This window comes from Spea bombifrons, chromosome 3 (assembly GCF_027358695.1).
Source record: "Spea bombifrons isolate aSpeBom1 chromosome 3, aSpeBom1.2.pri, whole genome shotgun sequence".
Classification (NCBI taxonomy): Eukaryota; Metazoa; Chordata; class Amphibia; order Anura; family Pelobatidae; genus Spea; species Spea bombifrons.
In genome coordinates this window covers 36,985,202-37,013,170 of record NC_071089.1, presented here as the reverse complement: position 1 = coordinate 37,013,170, position 27,969 = coordinate 36,985,202, and the positions used below count along the sequence as shown (strand labels likewise).

The 27,969-nt window shown below is 41.1% G+C and overlaps 1 protein-coding gene across 1 annotated transcript; it reads right to left on the bottom strand.

Annotated features, from left to right (window-relative positions):
• Nucleotides 1-1,152: 1,152 nt before the first annotated feature.
• Nucleotides 1,153-27,969, bottom strand: SRD5A2 (steroid 5 alpha-reductase 2). Its single transcript, XM_053460795.1, has 5 exons — nt 27,562-27,969; nt 9,336-9,499; nt 6,784-6,885; nt 4,673-4,823; nt 1,153-1,448 (listed from the first exon to the last, which is right to left on the bottom strand). The coding sequence occupies exons 1-5, from the start codon at nt 27,840-27,842 to the stop codon at nt 1,382-1,384; spliced, it is 765 nt and encodes a 254-aa protein (XP_053316770.1). The 5' UTR covers nt 27,843-27,969; the 3' UTR covers nt 1,153-1,381.

Sequence of the window (27,969 nt, the reverse complement as noted above, 5' to 3'; positions counted from 1 at the left end):
GAACAGAGAAGTGACCTTTTGCTTTGGCAGAGAGCAAGTCATTGGAGACTTTTGTTAGAGCTGTTTCAGTAGAGTGAAGGGGTTTGAAACCAGACTGTAGAGGGTCAAGGAGGGAATTAGAGGAGAGGAAGTTAGTGAGGCGATTATACACAATCCGTTCAAGCAGCTTAGAGGTAAAAGGAAGCAGAAAGATAGGGCAGTAGTTAGTCAAACAGAGACGGGATCTGAGGAAGGATTCTTTAGAATGGGTTTAGAATTAGCGCATGCTTGAAGGCAGATTGTAGGGACATTTAACTGATAGAGCAGGGAGACCAGTGGTCTCTGCCGGACAAGTTTCTGCATTAGGATTTTAACCCCTTAATGACAAAACCCGTACATGTACGGGCTAAAATTGCATTGTTTTCAATGGGTTTAAGGACCGCCCATTGTCCTTAAGGGGTTAAAAGTCTGTACAAGCGACTCTACTGGTGCCGTAACTTGGCCGGGAAAGACCACTGGTTTCCCTGCTGCAACAGTTAAAAGTCTGTGCGAACAACCAATAATGGGGAAGGGACCAGGGAGATTAGTAGACGAAGACGATCACGAAGATTCTTCGTGTTGTGTGTCTTCGTCTACGTTTTACTGCCGCTATCTTCTCTTCTTCATGTCTTCGGAACGAACATGAAAACGCACTCTTCGTGTTCGCCCGAAGACGAATGCACAAGTCTACTGCTAACTGTTACAGTGTTTCATTCATAGGTTCATTTTATGAGGGACAGCGTTGTATCTAGGGCTGCAACTAACAATTATTTTCATAATCGATTAGTTGGCCGATTAGTTTTATTTTAATCGATTAATCGGATAAAAAAAACAATATGCTAATTTTTCTTTATTTAAAATGTGTTTGTCTGTTAGCATGAAGGTGTATATATAAAAGTGTGAGAGGGACTATGTGTTAGCATGAATGTGTAAGTGTGTATTACTGAGGATGCGTGTGTCAGTGTAAGTATGTGTCAGCGTGAGGGCATATGTGTGTTAGCGTAAGAGTGTATGTTCGTTTAAATGTGTGGCCTCTTCTCCTTCTGAACCAGTATGTCTTATTTTGTCCAAGTTATTGTTAATCTTAATGTTACCTTTTGGTACATTATTATTGTTTTATTAAGAAGCCAAAAAGCATAAAAACATTTTTTTTAATAGAAAAGTACAGGTATATTTTAGGTGGAGAAGATGTCAACATATGCCATATACAATCAGAAAATCCATTGGGTATAATTCAAGTGTGGAGTAAGATAACCAATGTCCAATTAAGTCCAATGTAAAAAAGACTGGTAGCCAAGTCTCCCATTAATATTGTACCAGAAAAATCTTTAGAACCAGAAAACCCTGACCTGTTTTTATGTTGTTAAAAAATGAAAGGAATTAAAGCTTTTCTGTCTTTAGGGTAGTCTTTAAAAACCTGGAGGTAGTACCTGTGAAAAGAGAAACAGGAAAGAAAAATTAGAAACAAGCACTTTTATTTAGCCCTTTAATAGCTCCCATAATACCCTCTAGGTCAGTGATGGCGAACATTTTTGGGCCTGAGTGCCCATTTTTGTGCATCAAAACAAGTTGCAGACCTCAAAGTGCCAACACTGCATATTAAACATGGAGAGGACGTTTTTTCGGTACAAAATGACTATACACAACAGCAGTGATGGCGAACGTTTTTGGGCCTGAGTGCCCATTTTTGTGTATCAAAACAAGTTGCAGACCGCAAAGTGCCAACACTGCATATTAAACATGGAGAGGACGTTTTTTTCGGTACAAAATGACTATACACAACAGTATGCATCAATATAACATATTAATAGAAAGAGATTATTTTAGGAAAGGCAGTGGGACCCAGGGGACATTTCAGAGGACTGTGGGAAACAAGAGATGCAAACGATTGAGCTTAAATAATAACAACAGAGAATTAAGTATTAGCTCTTTCCAATATCTGCGGTGGGAGCGGGAGGCGTCCGTCTTCCCGTGGTGCGCGCTTCACAGCTGAGCGCCGGAACAGCAATCACATTCCTATCATGCCCAGGCATATCCAGATTCCAGGATGTACTCGCAGACTTGGCATGATAGGAGTATGATTGCCCTATCTACCCCTTCTCACTCCCTTCTGCCCTATCTACCCCTTCTCCCTCCCTTCTCCCCTATCTACCCCTTCTCACTCCCTTCTCCCTATCTACCCCCTTCCCCCTGTCTCACTCCCTTCTCCCTATCTACCCCCTCCTAACTATCTACCCTCTCCCTCTTTGAAGTTCACTTACCTTTCAGGAGTCCTGCGGTGGGGGTGCAAGGCCTCTGCCTCCCAGATCTGCCACTGTATGGAACAGTATAGAGTGATGGGAGTTATGATGTACTTTTAGAGCATAATTAGATCATGAAAAAGACATTGGAAATGGTACAGCATAACACCCATCACTCTCACACACTTACCAATCCACACACATACTCATCCACACACATACTCATCCACACACATACTCATCCACACCACACATATATACTAATCCACACATATACACAAATCCACACATATATACCAATCCACACATATGTACCAATCCACACATATATACCAATCCACACATATATACCAAACCACACATATATACCAATCCACACATATACACCAATCCACACATATACACCAATCCACACATATACACCAATCCACACATATACACCAATCCACACATATATACTAATCCACACATATATATACCAATCCACACATATATACCAATCCACACATATACACCAATCCACACATATACACCAATCCACACATATATACCAATCCACACATATACACCAATCCACACATATACACCAATCCACACATATACACCAATCCACACATATACACCAATCCACACATATATAGTAATCCACACATATACTAATCCACACACACATACCAATCCACTCTCACTTAATGCTTTCCTACCTTTCCTTTCTTCTTTCAGCTTCTTTTCCTCCTCTTCAGTTCTTCTGTCTTCTCTGTCTTCTTCTGGGTCAGAGGGCACGGACAGCGGTGGGCGCGGCTTCAGTGCTGTGCGCCGGGATCTGATAACAAACCCCGGCGCACAGCAGCTGTTGCCGCGCGGATCACAAGGGAGCGGTATCGGAGGTCTTTAACAGACCTCCGGCTCCCTTGAGTGATTTTAAGCCGGGTTCAACCCGGCTTAAAATCACTCAAGGGAGCCGGAGATCTGTTAAAGACCTTCGATACCGCTCCCTTGCGAGCCTGCCCCTCCAGCGGCGGACATTACTGTCTGTCTCTGGAGGGGTGCCGGGTGCCGCAAATTGGCACCCCCCTGATGAGCGGCGGCGTCGGACCCCGCGGCGGCGCCCCCTGGAGTGTGGCGCCCTGTGCGGTCGCACAGGTCGCACACCCCAAAGGCCGGCCCTGCGCGGGAGCCGACACCGTGACTACAGTGTATGACTGTAGTCACGGCGTGCCCACAGAGACGGCTCGGCGTGCCAACAGCGGCACGAGTGCCACGCGTTCGCCATCACTGCTCAAAGTACACAGTCTCATAGTATGATCTGGAAACAACTCTCCTATATTATTGACAGTACATAGTTTCAGCACATTTTGAAACATGTAAATGACATTATTTAGCAGGGATAGGCAAAGTGTCTGCACAAGGACACCAGTCTTTTGTGGCAAGGTTTGTGAAGGTCTATAGAAAAATATTATATTGTTCACCACAGACCCCAGTAAATGTTCACGATGAGTACGGTAATATTGGTGGCTACCCGTGTTTTTAAGCTTACAGAGAGTTACCCTGAATAATTACCAAAATAAACCTTATCACTATCTATGAAAAAGGCCAGCATGATGAAATAGATGCAATTGACAGTTTAGGCTGGCCACAACCAGAAATATTTCCATAGGGCATTCCTGCTAGGTACTTATTCACCTGCTCTCTAACCGTCTGCTCCGCTTGCCATTTAAGATGTGGGGATACATCTATACTGGAACATCGACAATGACTGGGTGAGTAAAGTTCCGCTTAAGCTTAGATCTCCAGCTTCTACATTAGGTAGCAAGATGTTTTTATTTTTACTTTTTAGTTTATCTTGTGTAGTTAGTGTGGTGGGGGTTAGTTAGTGGGGGATTGGTTAGGGATAGGTAGGGGCAAATATAAATATTTAGTAAAACTTAAAATAAATACATTCTATAGGATTCATTCTAATCAGGGCAAGTTAATGTATATATTTTGGGTTTTTGCCCCCCCCCATGATATTAAGTGTGTAAAACTGTGAATCAATGTATTTTTATCTCATTTTATTAAAAAAAAATATTCATAAAAAATAATGTGTTAGATATATGAATAGGGTTTTTTAAAAAAAGCCTTATTTGTGCAGAAAAAACAAATATAATAATTTGTGTGGGTGTGCTGAATGAGAAAGAAGGAAAACTGCTCTGGTCCTGAAGAAGCGGTTGAAGCAATTGAAGTTTTTTATACTCTTACAAACCCAAAGTAGAAAGTACTATAGTATAAATTCACTTGTGTTTCAATACAATACAAAATTGTATTCTTATTTTTAGCATTATTATTATTTTATTGTATTTTAGATGGCTTTGGAGGGGACAAAGCTGGATATTAGTTCAGTTTTTGTTGTAAACTGATATGAGACATCTTCTTACCTGTGATGATGATAAGCTCTTGGACCAATGGAACACAAAGTAAAGAAAGCAAAAGAAAAAGCTGGCAGGGTCCATGATGCTATAGCATAACCAAACCACTCCACAATTTCACCCAGAAAATTTGCCCCCGAGACATAGTTGAACATTCCACCTATAATGAAATAAAGAAGTTTCTTAAACATTCTCATTTGCTGAGTGAATCAATGTAGCCTTTGAGATGCTTTTGCATTTTGCAAATGCCCATTTACCACTGCCATGATCCATTACACTTAATGCACTAAGAGGTTTTGAAAGCACAGTAAGGTACCATGAGAGCTTGGTAGCCCCTGAGCACGTGCGTAGTGTACCTATAATCTGGCATGCATTCCACATTAAAGCACTTTAAGATTTGTTCACATCATATCTTATGTTTGTTATTCATACTACCAGCAGATGGCACTATTCCCTAGCCAGTTTCTTGATGCGCTTTCCTTATGATTAATTCCAGAATGCTGTCCCTAGCCCTCACAACACGATTTGCCTGACAGGAATATTTTCAAAATTCATAAAGGAAGCAGCATTAAAATCAAACAAGTTAAAATCTTGTGTACAATTTCCACTTTCACTTTATTGTGTTAAAATCAGATTCATAACTATTTATCATAAACCCTCTGCAAACCACCATGTGAAACTATGTGAAGAGAGGCCCTTGTCTTAATTTGGGAAAGTTTACTTATTCATATTTTGTATCATTATGCATGTTTTTCCTGTATATGTACCAAATATGTATTTGGGGGACATTGTTTATCATTTGGCCACATTTAGTTCACCTTGGGAAAGTACATTCCTTTGTCTTGATCCTCTCCCCCTGCACATTTCTGCCAGTAAAACATTGTATAAAAGTACCATAAGGCTAGATGCAGGGTAGGGCTGGCAGCCTAAGGCCTGGGGGGCAAGTCTAGTTAAGTGGCCCATTGCACCACCGAATGAGCCCACCATCCATGCCCATCTTTTCCTGACTTTTTAACGCATATTGATGTAATTTCATACGATTGGGATTACATCAGGACACTAAAAAAAGTAATCATTCACGGGACGTCTGAAGCCACAATTTAGTGCCATTAATCTTTTTTAATAAAATATGCAAATTGAAATAAAGTAAATAACACAAGGCATGTAATTTTCCTCTCACTGATTTCTGTGCCTTAAAAGTTTTGTCCTCTGAAGTGACTACAAATTCAGGTAGTAAAGTGCTGGGAAACAGATGACTAAATACACACACCAAGTCATGCTCTGCCACACCAACACCCAAACACACACCAGGACAGGCTCTGCCATACCGACACCCAAAAACACACCAGGACAGGCTCTGCCACACTGACATCCAAACACACACACCAGGACGGGCTCTGCCACACCGACACCTAAACACACACCAGGACAGGCTCTGCCACACCGACAGCCAGACACACACACCAGGACAGGCTCTGCCACACTGACAAGACATCCGGACAGGCTAAGCTACAACAATAAAAATGTAAAAAAATTATTTTCCACACTGCTTTGTCGTCGACCGACCCCTTTTGTGTTTTTGTGTTTGCCCGGCCCTGTGCAGCGGTCGTTTAGTTTAAATTTAGGGTGACCTGGGAGGCAGTTGCCCACGGCTAGATTTCAAGCTCATGGGCAGGGTTCTCAACTTCTGATGTGTCTCTATGCAGGGCTGCCATCCAGGATGTACAACCCTTACAACTGGAAGGACTGTAGGGACTGATGGCCCTGGGAGGTCCAGCGGACCTGGGGGGCCGGCTATGGCCATGGGGAGACAAAGTCTCCTTCCATTTTTATCCCTAATTTTTTATGTATGTGAAAACTGCCCTATTTAAAATATACAGCACTGTGTAATATGTTGGCACTTAATCAATAAAAGATAATAATACATTAATTTGTTTTTAGAGTAGTTTAGACCTCATTCTTTCTCTCCTCTACCTACTTCTTCCTAAGTATGCTACAAGTGCATGCACAATAGCGCATGTTAGAAACATATGTGAGAAACATATCTCATAACAAAAAGTGCAACATCATTAAATACAATTAAAAAATAAAATACAAATATTCATATTTAATAAGTTTACCTTTTGGAATCTTGTAGGTGAGTTCTTTAGGTTTTCTTAGATTACGCAGAACATGGTCACTATGGATGTTGATTCCCATTCCAATAAGGAATATGAGTACACCTGTATTCAGAGACAAGACATTACAATATATGGTTATACTGCAGGATCTGACTTAATAAAACTTAATAAAAATGAATTTGAAAATTGTATATAAGATTTTAACTTGCTCGGTTTATAATTTAGCTTTTTTCTCTGTGAATTATGAAAACATCCCTCTTATTTCACAAGTTATGCTGTGATGAAGACTTAAAAGGGACTGCATTCCAGAATTAAACAGAAGGCAGTCTAGGTGAGTGTACATGCACTTGCAGTGCAGCAATTTTAGAAAGGCCCCAGAATCTGACGCCAGCACTATACAGGTAAGTTTTAGACTTGTACAGGTGGACCAAAAACAATTCGAACAAAGTATTTGGTCCATTTTGTTTTCAGACAACAAATTTAATTTCCTGCCCATTCATTTCGGATGAAAATGGGGGCATTTTACATTTGGAAACAATGTATGCTCTCAAACACTCTCATTCATTCTCTCACGCTCTCTCTGAATCTCTCTCTACATTCCACGCTTCCGTGTCCCTGTCTCCTGCCTTGCAGCTCCATTTCTTATCTTGCATCATCTTATTCTGTCTTCTTTTGTCCACTGCACAAAAAAGTCCTCGTTCTTCGTTCGCTTCTACGTGGACAACAGGGCAGTGACATGACATGAACTTCTGCAAAATGGTGGAGCTTCTGTGCCCATACGCTCCGGCCTTATGAAGAAATATCTCCCTCCCTAACCAATATCAATATCTGTGTACATCCAAATGTAGACTGGCTTAATTTGTTGTCCTGAAGATTTGCGTGAATAGAAAACCTAAAGTTCAAAAAAGTTCAGGGGTCTAGCAGGCAACTGAGTCCCTTGATAAGAGGAGAGGTAAAATACTGCCAAATCATCCTATTCACTAGTCTTAACACACTTCTATTCTAATTTGGGAAGCAAATGCCTGTAAAGCATATGATAGCTGAGGGATCTCTATGAATCTATGTGGTATCCCCCTTGCAAATGCATGAAGGATGCTCATACTTGGAAAGCTTTCCCATTGATTTTAATGGGAGTGGATTCCTGTGCCTGTCCCTTTAACAAGTAACATTCTTCACAGTATCAGTAGTATTAGACTAGTACATTCGGATTCATACAAATTTTAACAAAAATTGCCAATTTTGTTAATTTGTGCGAATGCCTTAAAACAATGAGGCACCCTCAATTAAACAAACAAAAATCAGAGAGCTCCAAATTTTTGTTTACATTTCATTTATCTCTCAATGTCTCACTACTTTCTTTGTCAACCCTGTCCCTGTCTTCTTTTTTGCAGTTCTGCTTTTTGCCTCTTATTTTTCTTCTGTCTTCTGTATTCTCTCTTCTCCTCGCTATCGACTCTATTAGCCTGGCCTCCCAAAGAGAAAAAGAAGCATTCTCCTGGCCTTTTGGAGTACTTTTGGTCCATGTGTACAAGTTTAACTACTATGCCTTCCAATGAGATTGCTGTCTAGCTAGACCTCAGTTTATCAATAAATTAATTAACAGCCCCGCTACTTCACTACAGAAATATTTTCCTCTTGACTCGACTTCCAAGTAGGAATGACAAACATGACTAGCACTCTGATAGTTAAGATATAAATTATGAACTAAATATAACTGAAGAAATGGGAAATCTGTTGCTTCAAAGTATTTGTTATCTTCATATTAGACACTTTGTACAGCGTGGTTTGATATGTGGCAATATGGTAGGACTGTCATGGAACTTTGTAATATATATTGTCAGACTACTGCAGATTACTTATTGACTGAGGTGTAGGGGACAGTCTCTTTGGAAGGCATGCAACAGATGCCTTGTATCTGCTCTTGTTGTCTGTCATTGGATATCCAATTATAATCAGTAGTTGGAGAGATACTAGCCAACCAGTTAACCACTGTGAAGTTTAACAGGCTTTCAAGACCCTATGTGAAATTACTTGGGGGGGGGAGGGGGGCATTTATGATAGAAGTAAAGGAACAAAAACTCACAACTTTTATTTTGGAAATAAATAATCCATTTCTCTTTCTTTCAAGATACCAGGCCACTTCTGCACATTACCTTCACTAAAGTCCTAACTGTGAGCTTGCAAGAGCAGAACCATCTTCTCCTTCTACATCAGAAGAAGGATGTGATCATGTTATTATTAATTTTGGTGTTATTGTTTATTTGTATTTTCCTCATTGTAATGGCACTAATCTGCTGGTACTGTATGCAAAAATGAAATAATAAAAAGTAATAATGTGTGGATGAATCTACATGCCATATGTTACAGCTAAGGTTAGTTATTTATGAATTATATATTTGCTGCTAACATGTCTAGCTATCATCAATACTCCTGGTATAATTTGAAATAGTTTAATTATATCATTTAATTATATTGTTGTATTTGGGTTAACATTGGATTAATTTTTAAACACTTAAAAAAAAAATACGTTATTGATGCAATTTACCCAGTACCTGATGCAAATCGGATGTCGGTGTACCAGTCTTGGGAGTAGGAAGCACTATAAACCATACAGTGCCCTTGCAAGAATCCATTGTAGGAACAGAATATGACAGCCATAATTACTATGTGTAGAGGTGATGGTCTTCCTCTTGTGAAGAGTGAATAGATAAATGTCCTAAAGAACATAGAAAATTAGAAACATTTAGGGAACACATCATAGGCTGTAACTATAAAATAAATGTATATAGGTGCAGAACAAGGCAACCAATTTCAAGAATCACCTTGATAGAGTGTTACACATTAATAGAAATCCATCTAAAACACTGTTTCTTCCCTCTGTGGTGTGTTCCCTAGGTATACTTACAAGCGGCCAGGGTTTACTTCATAACCTATTTAACGCTAAATTTGTGGTGAGAGAAAGTTATAAGAGGGCTATATATGAAAGAATGGTCAATTATTGTAGTAGGTTGAAAAAAGCAAGTAATACATGTGCATATTTGACAGGTATATGGTCTTGTGTACAGAACCTGGCCTCACTTTGATCTATGAACCTCATGTATCAGATACAGATAATCTGCAATTTTGACCTGATCTGTGTAGACCAAATCCGGCTGGCTGTTGACTTTGTCCTGCATTTTCTCACCAAGTAATGACTATTGATTTTGCCTAAACATCAGTGTGTATTCCACCTCTGGTATACAATACAAACCAAGTGGTGTAGTTTCAGGGACCAACAAGTACCTTGGGATTTAATCTCTACAGGCATTGTAGATGAATATACTTATTATGTTATTATTGTTGTGCCATCAAAACAGTCACTACAAATGGCCTTGAATATAAAATAAACAGGGAGCAAGTAGCAAAAAGGGTAAATTACAAGAATTGCACTTGTAGTCAATAGTGAATTCTGATTCGCCTAAGTAGGGTAGTTCCAGGATGTCCTCTGCCATATAACTGAGGGCAGACCTATTGGATGACAGCAGAGATCTCCCTTGTAATGGATCAATATACACAGTGGAGGACTGGGTACAGCCTCAAAATCAAACTTAATGTGTATATCAGCATATAATGTATTTCACCAGCCGTAGGGCAGAGCCCAGCCAAAACATGCCGTTGCCTGTAGTTCCTATTCTCTGTGCACTCTGGAATATGAATAACTTTTACAGAATATTTGAAAAGTATTATAAAGTAATAGTAGTAGTAGCAGTAGTATTACGTGAAGAACATGTGACCCCCAGCACAGGCCTTTCTTTGGTTCATTGTAAGTTGTCTTTTCACCTTTATGCATATTTTTCACATAACTGCTATCCTGGATAAAACACAAATATTTCTACCTACATGTACTGCAGAGTACTTTTTAGTGATAAATCATGTAAAATATAGCACATTCAGAATATTAGTAAATGTATATGGCAACTATGCAGATCAAGTGCAGATATATTTATTTTATTATAGTTTGTAGGCATATTAATGAGTTTTCTGAGTAGAAAACTTTACAAAATGCATTAGTTCCCTGGAAATTTTTATGTGTATTTTGTGGTGGAGTTGCCAACTGAGAAAGTCTATGTACAGACTGGGTACCTCCCAAATGGTTTCCACACCAGTGGTTTCTGTGGCAGTAGGTAAACACCCAATATTTACCCAAGACTGCAAGCCCGTGGCTATGATCTAAACGCTTTTGAGCTTGAAATCTGTTGCTTTCATTTTGGTGACACAAATCATAGACAAAGATATAGTCTGTTGCCAGTATTTTATGAATGTCTCTTTTGAGCAAAGTTCAGATCAGCGCTTATATTATCTCAGCAGATAGAAGGTTAACTACCAAATTTGTATTAACCTGTTTACCTTGAAACACTGCCTTCAAATTGTAAAGTAGCACCAGTTTCAGGGATGGGCTAGCCAACTGGATTAGAAGCCAAAACCCGGCCCAGCTTGTGGAGCAAGCACATAAACTTAGGAACCTCCTCATACACAGGTATGGGTCCTCACCAAGCACCAATATATTTGTACCTTTACATAAAATGTTAATTGGTTGGCTTTTCTATAATTTTGAAACGGCTCAGAACTGGGTCTGCTGGTAAAACCTACTGAATAAAGTTCTAATGAAACAAAGAAGGCCATATTTAAGAGCCTTCTATGATAGATACTAGCTAAATGCCAGTAAATGTATGTAACAGTGTTACGTTGTTCAGTTTAGTAAGGTGAACTTTCTGCAGAAGGTTATGCAGCAAACTTTCTCCTTGGGTAGCTGACACTCATTGGAATACCCTCAGAGTTTTTTGTGGCGACTTTCTAAAGAATAAGCTGGACAAACTGGGTGTTGCTAAATCTTTGGAGGATCTGCTTACCCGAAAAATTGTTTCTGGATGTTTCTGCTTGTGCTGATGCTACTACCTGGTGCCTGGTGCTTCAAACTCCTCAAGGGCCCATCTTGGACATTTACCTGGGATAGAGTTGAGTAAACTATTTAAGCAATAAGGAGGAAAACCCGATGGATTTGGCAATGTTCAGCTGAGCATCCACTGTATTGGTTTGTCAGCTCATCTTAAATGGTTCTATAAACCTGGAGTCCACCCATTTCAGGAACGTGGATTCACCAGCCACTGCCTCCCCACCACCACCAAACATGTATGATGGTCCTCCAGCCCTCGTACCTTTTATTTTTATAGATTTATTTTGACAGCAAGTGGGAGAGAGAGTTTAATGTTCATAATTTAACTCTCCCTCACGCTTGCTCTACTTCTGGGATGTCTGTTGCAGTTTGCAGGCCTATGGAACTTTGGCCTGGCTACTGCGCGGACTATTTCCGGGGAAGTTTCCAAATTTGTCGCTTAGGGTCCTGAGGACCGATCTCCATTGGTGCCTCGGGATTGACGCCGGTCCCTTGGGATCACCCCGATATAGATACTGTTTTCATTACTTAGGGCATCAGAAGGTCACAAAGGGCACTTTCTGTAGTAGATCTTCTGTGAAACTCATCATATAGCATAGCTATTGCTTCAAAGAAGGCACATGGACAGATGGATCAAGTAGGTCAATGTTTGCCTTTTTGTCCAGAGAATTTAGCATTCTCTGGAAAAACATGAATGAGAGATTTTTTTTTAAATTATTAAAGAATTCACCGGAAGGGTGGTTAACAATACTAGGAAGGATTTTTCTAATAATTCATTTAATTATAAGTGTTACATTCTGCAAAGCTGGTGGAACAGCACCTTTAATTGGGGACAAAATGCACAGGATATTAAAGGCAAATCTTTCTAGCAGTACAATATGCATGTTTCATTAACGTTAGTTGACTTGAATTTGTTAATGTTTATTTAAGTAACTTATACTCGGATTATATAGTAATTTAGGGATATAAAATATTTGTTCTTAAGTTCAATAAAGAAAATTTGTTATGCAAGGCTTTTTGTGTATGCCTAGCGATGTGACTGTCCCCTTGGATGTGTACCTGGAAATGTTTTTTTCTTAATGTTGGCAACTCTATTAAAATGTTGCAACCGTTTACTGCACAACTAAAATAATAAACGCCATTCATAATGACTTGGCAGTCACCTAAAGATATTTATAAATCGATCATAAAAATACCAAGCAATGCATTTTGACATGTCACACGGTAATTTGAAAGCTGACTGCATGTCAAGCTGAAAACATGATGTGTCAGCCTTACAAACTGGCAGCTCATTTAATATTTTAAGCCTTTGCAATGTGTTCATAGGAATCTTCATGTCATCTTGGGTTAATCCACTACTGGTCTGCTAATCACAAATGTAATCTTAAAACATCCACTGAACACCAACATTCAGGTGAAGACTTGCAGTTTATCTGTCTTATATACTACCTAAACCCACTGGAAAACATAAGATAAATATATTAATATAGTTGCTTGCGGATGGGCGATGAGCAGGGGTGGCACCTTCTTGCATGTGAAGCCAAGTGGAACTTGGTGATATAATCTGCAGCATAATAACTAGGGGGAACTAAATTATGCTAATTATGGGCGGAGCTTTGGGACAGTGGGTGTGGTACATTTTCAAGTAATTAATAGCTGTGCTGCAAAGCGTCCCTGGAAATGTCTTCAAATGTTGGCAACTATGAATTATGGCCAAGCCACAGGTTGCTGCTGACCTTAGATACAATACGGTGAATTTTTAAATGAAGTATCTCACACAAACAGTAGTTTCAATTAATACAGTTACTTATAATAAATCTAGTGATGATAATAATTCCTCTTTTAAACTCTCAATGACAAAGGGTATTTCTGCAACATCCCCTGACAATACCAAACATATGTTTTGGAGTGACAAAATATTCCCTTACATACTAATCTTCTTGTAAATATATTTTATGAATCAGAAGTATGGACATTGTGCATGCAAAGCTGCAGGCATTCACAATAAACAGCATATTTCCTAGGAGAGCAGAGAGCGGAATCAGCTTGGTTGTTAAATTGTCCCAGCAAATATGGGACTATTGCCAGGTGTGAAATACCTTTAAAGCACAGACCAGTTACTGTTTCTTTGCCATGAAATTAAGAGACACAATCTAGCCTTCATATGTTCTTTAATCCTAGCGTCATATTTTACCCTACATTCTATTTGCATGCAGAAGCCCAGGTGGATTCTTCAGAATCCCATCTTTAGATCTGGACTCTCCATTTACCAGCTCCTTGTCTTGCAGGAGATTACCAGTGTGTATGCATGAATAATCACTGCCAGCTAGTTCCAGCACTGACCCAAATGAGATTTTCAGGGGTTTTACCGAGACTCCCCCCACCAAGAGCATGAACGGAAAGTGTTCCCATTATTTTAATAGGAGCACTTGAGCCGCCAAGAAAGGAGGGGACAGTACATGAAGCTCTGGGGATGCAGCGTCTTTAACAGCTCAGTAGTTTTGTTTGGGGAGGGGGGGAGAATGCATAATAAAATACTAAGTACTAAGCAACATGCATTCTTCATTGGTGAGGCTGTTTCTCTTTAAATATATTCTCATATTCCATGTTTTATAGGCTGCAATTTGAAGAGATCTCCTTGAATTACCTGCCCCCCCCTCTGATATAGCTCTTCTATGATTCTATTTATATTGGATGCATCCTCCTACAACTTAGCACCAGACACGGTTCACAAAGCCAGTGAACACATAGATTTTCAAAATAAAACTCAAATCAGTCAACTGCATGACAATAACGTGTTTTACCTTGGGGCTTTCTCAAATTGGTGAAAGCCCCTAGGTGAAACGCGTTATTGGAGGATCACAGGGGGTACTATTTTTCACTTGAGTATTGCATTTGGATTATGTGTTTTTATTTGTTATACCGTGTTTAAAATAAATACTGCAGTTTGCATATTTTGCACATTTGGCATTACTGGCACATACTGCATCCTCTGCACATATTGCTCAGTTTTGCATAGTACCATTTAAAGACTCATCCCCTACTTGATCCATTATTTTTTCCTGCTGCTATCTATATTTACCCTGGTGTTAAAGGGGAAGTGCTGTCCTCAGTCAGCACAGCGTAATCCACACCAGAGCACGGGTGGGGGCTCTGGATTAGATCTTTACCAACAGATGGGTGTGTGATCCCAAATCACACATAGCGATTTCGATTGGCTCCACTAGCCCATTCTAGCCCATTACTTTTATTGCATTAATATGTATTGCACACAGGTTGCACAATTATTTGTTTCTTTTATCTTTTATGTACATCCCGGATTCTGATCGTCTTTAACCCCAAAGGGGTAAGCTATATCTCCTTATTTGCTTATTCGCTCCACTCACTGTGGTGGGTTATACCACCTCTATTCTCTTTAATATATCACCAAAGTGACGATTTATTAAAAGGTAAAGGATTTGACACCTGGCGCAACTCTATGGGGACCAATATATAAGTAAAAGTAAAATTTCCAATAAACAGATGGATTTAATAGTCCAAGAAAGTTACAAAAAGAAATACCTTCTTGTGCAGCTTGTATAAGGAATGAACCACAAATCCTGGGACAACAATATTAGGAACTAGAACACAAAAGAGCAACAAAGGACTGGCATAGCATATAGTATTTATTAAAAAGTGTTCAAGCCCCATGCTCTAATGGGCTATTAATTTATTAAGTATAACCAGCAGAAGATTCTTTGTATAAAAATAGGAACACAGAGTGTGTATAACCACCACTGTTGGTAACTGTAAGTAAAAAGCCATCCTTCAGCTATATTACTTAAATGCTGCCAAACTACTATGACTTAGTACTAGGTGCAAAAACCCTCGTTGGCAATCACAGAGGTCAGACATTTCTTGTAGTTGGCCACCAGGTTTGCACACATCTCTGGAGGGATTTTGTCCCACTCCTCCTCGCAGATCCTCTCCTAGTTATTAAGGTTTCGAGGCTGATATTTGGCAAAGAACCTTCAGCTACCTACCACAGATTTTCTATGGGATTAAGGTCTGGAGACTGGCTAGGCCACTCCAGGACCTTAATGTGCTTCTTCTTGAGCCACTCCTTTGTTGCCTTGGCCATGTGTTTTGGGTCATTGTCATGCTGGAATACCCACCCACGACCCATTTCCAATGCCCTGGCTGAGTGAAGGAGTTTATCACCCAAGATTTGAAGGTACATGGCCCCATCCATCGTCCCTTTGATGCATTGAAGTTGTCCTGTCCCCGTAGCAGAAAAACACCCCCAAAGCATAATGTTTCCACCTCCATGTTTGACGGTGGGGATGGTGTTCTTGGGGTCATAGGCAGCATTCCTCCTCCTCCAAACACGGCGATACCTCGATTTTGGTCTCATCTGACCACAACACTTTCACCCAGTTCTCCTCTGAATCATTCAGATGTTCACTAGCAAACTTCAGACAGGCTTTCTTGAGCAGGGGGACCTTGCGGGCGCTGTAGTATTTCAGTCCTTCACGGCATAGTGTTTTATCAATTGTTTTCTTGGTGACTATGGTCCCAGCTGCCTTTAGATCATTGGCAAGATCCTCCCGTGTAGTTCTGGGCTGATTCCTCACCGTTCTCATGATCACTGAAACTCCATGAGGTGAGATCTTGCATGGAGCCCCATACCAAGGGAGATTGACAGTTATCTGGTGTTTCTTTTTGATTTGCGAATAATCATACCAGCACTTGTCACCTTCTCACCAAGATGCTTGGCGATGGTCTTGTAGCCCGTTCCAGCCTTTGGTCTTGGCCATGGTGGAGAGTTTGGAATCTGATTGATTGCTTCTGTTTTTACAGGTAACAAACTGAGATTAGAAGCACTCCCTTTAAGAGAATGCTCCTAATCCCATTTTGCTACCTATATAAAAGACACCTGGGAACCAGACACCTTGCTGATTGATAGGGTATTAAATACTTATTTCTTCTCCCAGCTTTTCCATTAAAACTTTTCGCCTTTACTGGCGACTCTCCAGGCGGATTTGCTCTTATGGAAGAAATTGGCGATCTCCTGGACTGGCCGGATCAACACGATCAAAATGACCATTATGCCCCGTCTTCTGTATCTCTTCCAGACCCTTCCCACTGCGATACCTCCCTCCTTTTTTGATACGCTACGGACTGTCTTCCTGCGATTTGTGTGGGGTTCGTGGAACCCCTGTGTTCGCTTTGCCACCCTGATTCTCCCTAAAGCTGCGGGTGGCCTCGCTCTGCCCTGCCCCCACTCTTACTACAGGGCTTGCCACCTGCTCCGGGTCTTGGAGTGGTCCGACAGCCCTGCCCATAAGCAGTGGGTTTCTGTCGAGGCGGCCTTGCTTGGCCTCCCCGTGAAGGGCTTACCCTGGCTCTCGATTCCAAAAGCTCGTCGGTTATCCCTGCCTCATCCTCTCATCCGTGCCACCCTCGACGTTTGGAAGACACAGCTCTCTTCTGTCCACTCTCCGCTGACCCCAATTAGGGACAACCCTGATTTTCTCCCCGGGATGGGCGGCGACCTCTTCCCGTCTTCCGGCTCTACTGAGGGTTCGACGATCTGCTCTTTCTTGTCCGTGGGCGGTCTTAAGCCTCTAACTCAACTGGCTTTTCTCTCGCCTCCTTCCCTAATGGATAGGTTCCGCTATGATCAGCTGTGCAGCTTTTTCCGGTCCCAGCCTCGGAAGCATACTATGTTGAGAAGCTGCAAACGATTTGAGGACCTCTGTCTGGCTTCTTCACTCCCACCGCATGGCATTTCCAGGTTGTATGGCCTCCTTCTTGAGGCCTTTCATACACTCCCGCCTTCGTTCATGGGGGGCTGGGAGTCGAAGCTTCAGACCACCTTCTCAGCTGACCAATGGGAGAAAATGTGCCTCCTCACACATGGCTGTTCTAGAAGTAATGGGGACCGGGAAATGTCCTATAAACTGTTAGCCCGTTGGTACAGGCCCCCTGAGCATGACTTCCACTTACCGTCCTGATGTCCCTGACAGGTGTTGGAGATGCGATGCCACCCCAGGCTCTCTCCTTCATTTGTGGTGGCACTGCCCGCGCATTACCCCGTACTGGACCTCTATCCACTCGCAGATACAGCACTTTACGGACAGGTCCATCCCGTTCACCCCGGAATTCTTTCTCCTTTTCCATATGCCTTACTCTGAGAGTTGGTTCCGGAAGTCTGTGATACGTCACCTCCTGACTGCAGCAAAGGCACTTGTCCCCCTGCATTGGGGTAGTCCTGCTCCACCTTCTTTCCAGGAATGGATCCTCCGCGTAGAGCGGATACGAATTTTTGAGGAATTGCATCTATTGGCAACTGGGGCGACTGAGCGATACAGGTCCACCTGATTCTATTGGCTGGATTTCGTGTCTGGTCCTCTTATCCGCCCCCTCTTGGCTTAGACTCCCCCCTCCCTTGAGCACTCCTATCTCCTCTCTTTTCTGTGTTTTTTTGCCCATCGCCTCCCCTTCCCCTTCCTTTTTTTTTTTTTTTTATTTCCCTCTCCTTCCTTCTTCTTCTCTTTCCCTCCCCCTTTTCCCCGTCATCCTCCCTCCGCCATCCTCCCCTCAGCGTCCTTTGTCCTTTCCTTCGTGTGTCTGGTGCCTCCTGTGCACTAGGACTCCACTCATGGCCAGGTTCTGCGGCGCATTCCTATCGACCAGTGTTCTCTACTACCCCTGCTCCGCCGTGTCCTCTCAGGCCGCTTTCTCATTGCGTTGTGTTTATATCGTTGGATTGGGAAGCGCACCGCGTTGCGCGCTCAAGCTACCAGTTGCTCGGCATTACTACTACTGCTATCAGTTGTATGCACTGTATGGAGATGCCTTCTAGGTATTGTGTATTTTTGCCTTGTCCCCCCTCCCTCTTTTTTCTTCTGTTCCCCTCTTTGAAATACCAAAAATGCAAATAAAAACCTTTGATTTACCCTAAATACTTATTTCACTGAGTAAAATGCAAATCAGTTTATAACTTATTTGAAATGCGTTATTCTGGATTTTTTTGTTGTTATTCTGCCTCTCACTGTTCAAATAAACCTACCATTAAAATTATAGACTGGTCCTGTCTTTGTCAGTGGGCAAACGTACAAAATCAGAAGAGGATCAAACAATGTTTCCTTCTTCTAGAATATTTTTTTAGAAAATACCTTTTAAGGGTTAATTTGCAAATCTATTTTTGTAGATGTATAACATGCATTCTTTGTTGGTGGGGCTGTTTCCTTTGAAACATATTCTTGCATTCCATGTTTTGCAGGCTGCAATTTGAAGAGATCTCTGGTTTTACCCCCTCTGATATAGCTTTTCCTTTATTCTATTGATATTGGATGAATCTTCCTGCTGTTTAGAAACAGACAGGGTTCACAGAGCCAGTGAACACATATATTTTAAAAATAAAACTCAAATCTGTCACTGGACGACCTTTGGTAACTAGGATTCATGTGATGATATATTAAAAGAAAAGGTTAGTTTATGTCAATTTGGCCTCAGTGTTAGTTTCACTGATTAAACAAGGGTACCTGAAATGTTCTGAATATCGGAACAAGCATTTGCAAAACTGGAATAATTATCAGTAGCCCAGTACAACACAGCATGACTTCAAAAATGTAGTGGGTTGTTTTCATTATAGCGGGGGGGTTTGTAGGAGAGTTGTAGTTCCAGTCATTGCCGTATTTATCTTCATCACTTCCTCACCTACTCGGCACAGCCCTCCATAGACTAGTGTTAATGGGTTTGTTACGGAGATCAGTGACCTCTATACCAGGGAACTTTCTAAATAAGCTGACCCAGAGAGTCTTAAAATATTACCGTATTTGCTCGATTTTAAGACGACCCCCCAAATCTGAATATTAATTTAGGAAAAAAAGAAAAAGCCTGAATATAAAATGACCCTATAGGAAAAAAGTTTTACCAGTAAATGTTAATTCACGTAAACTATGTGAACATTTTTTTTTAATAAAAGCTATGATTGAGAAAAATATTTTGTTTTTATTTCCTTTTTTTTTTCAACCTGCCCCCCCAGTTATGCACATCTGGCCCCTGGCTTGCCAGTCTGACCCAGAAATGCCTTATCCCCCTATATGCCACTGTGCACAGGAGGATCCAGGTCCCCTACAGCGATGCAGGATCTGGATCTTAGTCTCATAGTCAGACCTAGTTGAGGTCTGATTATAAGACGACCTCGATTATAAGACGAGGGGTATTTTTCAGAGCATTTGCTCTGGAAAAAACCTCGTCTTATAATCGAGCAAATATGGTAACTCTTTAATAGCTCACCATGAAGATTCTATGTAGTGATTCACCAGGTATATTAACCAATAATACTGGTCCTAATGGAAACTTTGACCTGTTTGATGACACTTAAAATTCAGTATAATTTCAGTGTAGCTTTCTTAAGAAAGTATAAGATTTTTATTTCAAAAAGATCAGCGAACAAATGCTATCTACTATCAAAAAAATATTCTTAAATGTTTTGTGTTTGCAGGTCCGGAGTCATAATCAAAAATCAATTTTGCTAGATAAAGAACCTTCACCTTGCGATGATTCATACACTTTTCTAAAGAGCCACCCCTTCTTTCACATTCCTTGGAACAATTGAGGGCCACACTGAACTAAAAACCACAAAATCAATTGTTTTTAACAGAACTGGCCTTGTACAAAAATGCCTTGTTATGTTACTGGCACTGGCATAATGTTGTAGTAAACATAAGATCACAAGACCTTTGAATGTAACATTAGTAATATGATTTCCCTCACAACAGGTTAAAAGCGTCTAAATGCAGCATGCTAATAAAAATTGGACTTTACCAAAGTTCATTGTCCACTTACAAAGCTGAAGCATTTTATCAAGGAAGGTCAAGGTTTTTACTCTTTGCTGACGGCAACCTTTATAGAATAATACAACAGAATACCATGGTGTGTCTAATTCTGTATGTAAACCTTACCTCGTACCTTTGATCTTATGAACTGAATTGAAATGATAAGCTTAAATGCTTTTTAAGGTACCGCCACTGTGGTAAAAGTCACTCATGTGAAACAGGAACAAATGCTGGAAGCAAAGTTTTTAAGGTTATGCTTCATTATCAAAGACATGATGAATTGCCTTTACTATGGTATGGTTTCCAGAAAACAAAACTCCCGACAAAAAATGGACTTAGCTTCAACAATTAAATATGGAACAACATGGCATATCATTATACTATGATATGACGCCAATACACATGTATTCCATGCTTGCCAACTTTAGCTACTGGTGTCCTGGCACAGAAAGGTACAGGGACTAAAGTAGGCTGAGATGCATGGTGCAGCACCTTCTGTACCAGTATGTTTATGCCGGGACAGCATCAAATGTGATGGGACAAGACCGCAAAGAAATTTGGGACTGTTGGCAACTATGGTATTCTTAATCTGATTTATTGGCATATGGGGAAAATATTGAACATAATGCTTTCCCATAGAAATAAAACTGCAAAATAAAAACTCTTTTTATGGTTTTGCAAATTTTATTCCAAGGTTCCCTGATACAGATGTCAGAAGTGTTGAGTGGATGTTGCTTCTTTCATGTGTTTGGTGGGGTTGTCCAATTAATTGCCCATTATGGGCAAATAATTGATAAACTAACCAAGTCCCCACTCAGTCTGAATGTCATGGAGATGCTTCTCCACCACACCAACACATACATGTATTTCTCAACCTAAAAGAAATTACTAGCTTAACTTTTATGGAATGGAGAACATTGCTTCCCCCCTTCTCAAGTGGAAGAGACAGCGGCCTTAATTGGTAAGATGTTTTCTGTTTTTTAAAAAGATATTAATGCCTTTTAATGTTAATACTGGTGGTACAGTCTCTTGCTTGGGCTTGCAGTATGTCATGGAGAGGCCTCTGATGAAGTAGAGTTTCCTCTACGAAACGTGCAAGGCGGACTATCACACACAGCGTGAACCAGGCTGATCGAGCTGAACCAGATTTGCGCTGCAGAGTCAGCGTTCACCTCCCCACAGAGAGACTAAATCAACACTTGGGATCCTGCCTTAACTCCCGGATGAGCCGGCACTCTGTGTGAGCTTAAGCAGATCCAGAGACTACTGTGTGGGGACTTGTTCCTCGATAAGGCGCCCTGTTTCTCTGCTAATTTATGAGTGTTCTTAATCTTGTTTTAACGAATAAATAGTTTTTTATACGGAGAGCATTATGCACTTTTGTTTTTTATTTCAGGTTACCCCCTGCTCCTAGATAGTAATTTATATGAATCTAGGGTTTTTTCTAGCGACACCTCTGGTCTATATTTCTTGGACTTTCTCTTAGTTTTACTAACAAACTATATTGCCGCACATTTCAATAACATTGGTTATTGTATCCTGAAACAGCTCTGTAACACTTGATGTTACTTGCACAAATATTTATATCCATGGCTGTTTATATTTGACTATATTAATTCTCTACACACTAAAGCACTGTTTGATTGCTTCTGCCTGCTGACACTAGTTAATACCGTATCGGCTCGAATATAGGCCGCACTTTTTTCCCCCCACTTTAAGTCTTTAAAGTAGGGGTGCGGCCTATATTCGGGGTCTAGCGCCCGACGCCCGGGACATGAAGTTCCGGGCGCCGGGCAGGCAGCGGGGTTAGGATACAGATCCCCCGCAGCGGTGCAGGGGACCTGCATCCTACTCTCTGATACGCTCAGACAGCCTCCCCTGCCAGCACTTTCCACGGGGGGGTGCCGGCACGGGAGGTTGTCTAAGCGTATCGTGCAGACGTTCACCGGCAGCAGCGATGAGCGTAAACAGCCTCCGCTGCCGGCACGTCTGCACGATGTGCTTTAACAATCTCCCTTGCCGGGAATTCCCACGGGGGGAGTCCCGGCAAGGGAGATTGTTAAAGCACATTGTGCAGATGTGCCGGCAGCGGAGGTTGTTTACGCGCATCGCCGCAGCCGGTGAACGTCCGCACGATGCATTTTACCTCTGCCCCCAAGACTTACCAGAGCAGACTCCCGGGTGTCTTGCGGGGCCGGCGGGGGACAACTACGCAATACGCATATACAACTTCCGGTGCCGGCACATCCGCTGAGTCCCGGCACCGGAAGTTGTATATGCGTATTGCGTAGATGTCCCCCGCCGGCCCCGCAAGACACCTGGGAGTCTGCTCTAGTAAGTCGGGGGGGGGCGAGTGGCAGCATATCTCGGGGGGGAGGAGGAGGAGGACAGTGGCAGCATATCTCGGGGGGAGGAGGACAGTGGCAGCATATCTCGGGGGGGGGGACAGAGTGGCAGCATATCTCGGGGGGGAGGACAGAGTGGCAGCATATCTCGGGGGGGGGGAGAATGGCAGCATGTCTATTAAAAAAACTTTTTCTTTAAAAAAGCACCAAACATTTAGGGTGCGGCCTATATCCGAGCCAATACGGTAATTTGAATTTGGTTTTCTCGTTTTCCTCACTATATCGGTGCAATAATTCACGTAGAAGGTTATTATATATATATATATATATATATATATATATATTTTTTTTTTTTAAGCGAGTTTGATTACTTCTGTCTGAACTCCATTTATTTTCAATAAAATGTAAAAATACTATCGATCCTGGTTCTGCAGTATTTGTTTTCAAATACACATTCCTCAGCTGTAACACTTGCCTGAAATTTTACATGGTTGTCCTTAGTTCCTGTTCCCTCCACATGCACAATCTGCAGTAAATCCTGTCTTCACAGTTCTTCAACGTCGCCCAGTTGGATATCAGGCTAAACAAGGCTTTAAATCCTTCGCTGGCATCAAACACTGCGCCCATGAAGCTGCTTATTGCTGAAAATAAAGTCACATTTTCAGCAATAAGCGACTTCAGTCACTGCAGTCGATGCAGTGGTTCAGTCTCCATGAGGATTCCAAGTCACAAGGACAATTTTGAAGAGTGCCAGAGTATCATGAGTAGGTGAGTACTGCCATTAAACATTTAAATAAGCAAAATTAAATAATTATTACCTACATACTAAGTGCCTTGTTTAAAAAAAATGGATAGGGTAATTAGTTAATTAGTTCTAGTAATGATAACAACAAAGATGATATAGAAATATCAAGACCTGAAGACGAGAAGGGATAGAAAGCATATTGGAGAAACATGAATTTCTTATTTAGGAAACATTGCTGCACTCAATTAAGTTACCTGCTTTCTTAATAACAAGAGCCCACATTTTTCTTGCATGTTCCTAATCCTTCACTCAAAGTTGTGTACTCCAACTGCCTTGAATTTAAACCAAACAAGCAGTTAAACCTTTCTTAAAACCCGAGTTTAGCACATATAGGTCAATTGAAATTCATCTCTGGATTCCAACACAGAAAACACTTGCTGTGTGTGAATAAAAATAACTCATGGAAACCCAAGAATGAGCCTTTTTGTGACCTGTAATGTCAGACACATGAATGTTTTCCCTGTCAGAAAGGCCAAGTTCACCTTTTATTTCCTTAGCAAATACCCCAAAATGATAATTATTATCTAGGTTTTCTTCTGAAACCAACATGTATCTTGGTGCTTTGACCCCTATCTGACCTTTATATATATATATATATTTATATACAGTGATTTATGGAGGTTGCCGCCCACCTCTATCCAGGGCCGGCCCTACAATGGAGCCGACTGGGGCAATTGCCCCAGGCGGCACTTTAGAAGGGGCGGCACTTTGCCGCCCCAAGCGTTTTTTTTTTGGTTGTTTGTTTTGAAGCGGAGGAGAGAGAGAGGGGCGCCGAGTAGTTTTCGCATACCCGCCCGGCGCCCCTCTCTCTCTCCTCTGCGGCGAGTCTCCCTGTTCAGTCTCGGTGCCGGCTTGTAATGATGAGCGCCGGAAGTGGCGTCAATTTCCAGCGCTCAGCATTACAAACCGGCACCGTGGCAGAGCAGGGAGACTGGCCGGCAGGACTCTTTAAAGGTAGGTACCGGGGGGGGGGAATAATTGCGTCAGCGAAGTTTAAAACGGCATTTTAAACTTCGCCCCAGGCGGCGTTAAGTCTTCGGCCGGCCCTGCCTCTATCTATGTCAGGCCCCACTCGGGATTAAACGAGCAATCCTGCTTTTGGTACGTACTATACCTAACCACTAGGACAGCAAGTGGCTTTAAGGTTGTTGGTCTCTGCCTCCCTACTAATATTGGCCTCAGGCCTGCCTATGCCACATGTGCGTCTATTTGACTGCATGCTTGCTCCGGCCTCACTTGAGGCTTGTTAGGTGATCGTGGACCTATATCATCCTGGGAATGCTCCAAAGCCCTTGCTGGTGCATTTGTTTCTGGCCTTACTTGCATTCAGAGGCTTTTGATGTTTATGCTCGTTATTTGACCCTTGGTGTGGACTTTGACTCTGAACTAGCTTTACCCCTTTGTACTGCATTTGATTTTGATCACCTGGATTTCGACCTATTTGGTGTGGACTTTGACTTCTCTTCTGGATCATCCCCTGGTACCATGCTACAGACCCTCTCTGCAGTTTGCACTTGGGTGGAAGATCAGACGAGAGGACGTCACTGGAAGAGCCACCATCCAAAGTTTGTGCCAGGTTATGTCCGCGGCGATGTGGACGAAGAGAGATGATAGAAGATGAAGAACAAGAAGAATGGAAGTGGTTGTCAGAAATGGAAGTGGTTGGCAGAGAAGGTAGGGAAACAATTAGAGAATGTGAGTATAAGGGCCCTTGAATTTTAAGGCTCTTTGCTTCGCTTTTCTCTGCGTCATGGGGTCTGGCCTTGTTTTTGTGGCTTCGTATGATTTGCCAAATTTGCAATTCGTACAAACCCGAATGCACAAGTCTAATATACTGTAAATTGAGCAGCAATAGGGTAGGATCAGGCAGGAACAAGCACAAGAAAGACCAGTAGCCTATATTCTCAACAAGCTTGCAGCTGTGACACTATACTTAAGGTGAAATTATGAGGAAAGACTCTGACTAATAAAAGATCCCACATAAGTTCTTCTTTCAAGAAAATGTCTGTCTGAATGCCAAGTCGGGCAGGACAACAGGACAGCCTTACAACTGCCACCCATACCGTGGAACTCATCAGTTCCCCTTCAGAGTCACAAATGGCAACGGACAATAATGGTAAATACGGTATAATGTTTTGTTTTAAATGCCCGTTGTTTCTGTTTTGTAACAGTACGATTGTTATAACTTATTATTGTTAGTAGAATAGCAATTTATTGTACTGTACATTTTCATGTTAGGTAAACTCTTATAAATAAACAATTGTTGTCTGTGAAAAGCTGCTAGATAAGTGAAGCGGCCTCCCAGCTTAAGTGGTAGAGTCTAAAACAGTGAGGGAACATGCATTGGATAGGCATACAATTATCCTGAAGATGAGGCTAAAGTCCAAGCAATTCTTGCTTTGGTTTGTGTACTTATTGGTCATTATTATTCTAGTAGCAACTCAGGAATCTGAATGTGTATGCATTTTTAGGTTGTGCGCTCCCTCAGTTTGTGTCAGGAAAAATGGACAGACTAGGTGGGATGACTGGTTCTTATCTGCCCTTAAATAGTATAATTTTGTGGTTCTGTGTATTTTTTGGCACACTTGCCCAAAAGAATGAAGGGAATACTTTTTGCCTGTATAGTTTTTTGTATACTTGGAAAACATTACCTGTGTTATTTTACCTATTTGTGATATTTACCTAAAACAAGTGAAAGAAAACAAGCAATGAAAGAAAACATTTAATATTATTCCTTTTTAAGTATGAAAAATGCACCATGCTTCAAGGAGAAGATGTGTTGCAAATATACAAATATTAGCAAAGCATCTTATCCAAGTGACTTCCTACTGGCTTAAAGGACCAGTGAGTCATCAGCGCAGCCAATAGCATGCGCCCAGCGGCCGTCACCAAGAGTTAAAAAGCTTGTAAATTAGCATATCTTCTGAAAAGGAGCATCAAACCAGTGAGATATGAAGGGTAATTTCATATCTGTTAGTCAGAGATTGAGAAACAGGGGACTTTCAAATGTATTCTAACTTTGATCAGTACCAAGTTATATTGTGTTTATGTGGTGCCAGAAGAATAATAATCAGTGTTTAAGTTATGTATCTCAGATTGATCTGAAAACTTCCATGCAGTCCAACTTTACCACTCAATGCACAAAGCCCATTAATATTAGGGGAGCTCAGGATTCAGGAGAATTAACAAGTAGATGCTAGTTTCAATTAGTAGATACCATGCACACAGTAGCTAGTCCATAATAAGTTCATGAAAATAACTATTGTTGTTATAATTAATATATGACCCTACTAGTGCTTGCAGCAATGGTGTGAAACTAAAACTTTGTACCCCAACCAGTGTGAACAAATTCTTTGTTACCATGTAAATTGTATATTTTGATACAGTTTATTTCTTTCCTGGTTTCAAACAAAACACACCCTGTTCCCTTAGCTTGCAGTCTGACACTGTAAAACATAGTTCTTTTGTAGACTGAAAACACTTTTTCAAAATAAAAAATACACCCAAGAATAAGTTCATCAATAACAAAGCAATATAGTTGAAAAATTGAGAAACAGAAGTTTAAAGATCATTTTGAAAAGACCAGGGACTCATGCAAATGATTGTGAAAGAAGAATACAGAAGCATGCTATTAAAAGCTACAGGCTTACACTGAAATAATCTTGTTTTACTGAATGAACTACTTAATAAACTCACTTGCTTTTTTGAAAGATATAATATAGTGTATTAAGTAATTCGTAATAATATATAATATATATTATAATCATAGTTTCTCTACACAAAAATGTATTAGTTATTAGTAGCACTACCAGAAAAGAAATCAATACATAATTACAAGGTATTAAGTATAACTAAGTTAGAACTTACCTGTGAAAATAGTGTCCACAGAACATGAAAAGGAGCAGCTTGCAGCCCAAGGAGCTGCATTGCTGTCTGTATAGTATAACCAGCAGTGGCACCAAGAATGAGGGTAACTCCTGGATAAACCAGCCATACTTGGCTGGCACCATGATATGGGCACTTTTCTTTTCACTCTCCACGTGTTTCCCATAAGGAGCAGGAAAAGTGATTTGATTAATTAAAAATAATACTGCAATAATGCATAGAATTAAGCTCAGATAAAAATCCAGGTCCTGGTTGCATTGCATTTTCCCCCCCAAACTACAAGCAGTTAGTGATTCTGGAGAGCATGCAAGGTCTGTTTCTTCCTATGGCTACCCAGAAACACTGGTCTGTCTTCATAACCAGCTCTCCATTCAGTATAAATACCACAGA

Bases quoted from the DNA above. Each gene is read 5' to 3' on its own strand.
- SRD5A2 (XM_053460795.1), bottom strand. From the start codon at position 27,842: ATGCAATGCAACCAGGACCTGGATTTTTATCTGAGCTTAATTCTATGC. The intron at 4,824-6,783 runs GTAAACTTATTA...ATTTCATTATAG, and splicing joins CACCTACAAGATTCCAAAAG to GTGGAATGTTCAACTATGTC. The intron at 1,449-4,672 runs GTAAGAAGATGT...CTCTTTTCACAG, and splicing joins AGAGCTTATCATCATCACAG to GTACTACCTCCAGGTTTTTA.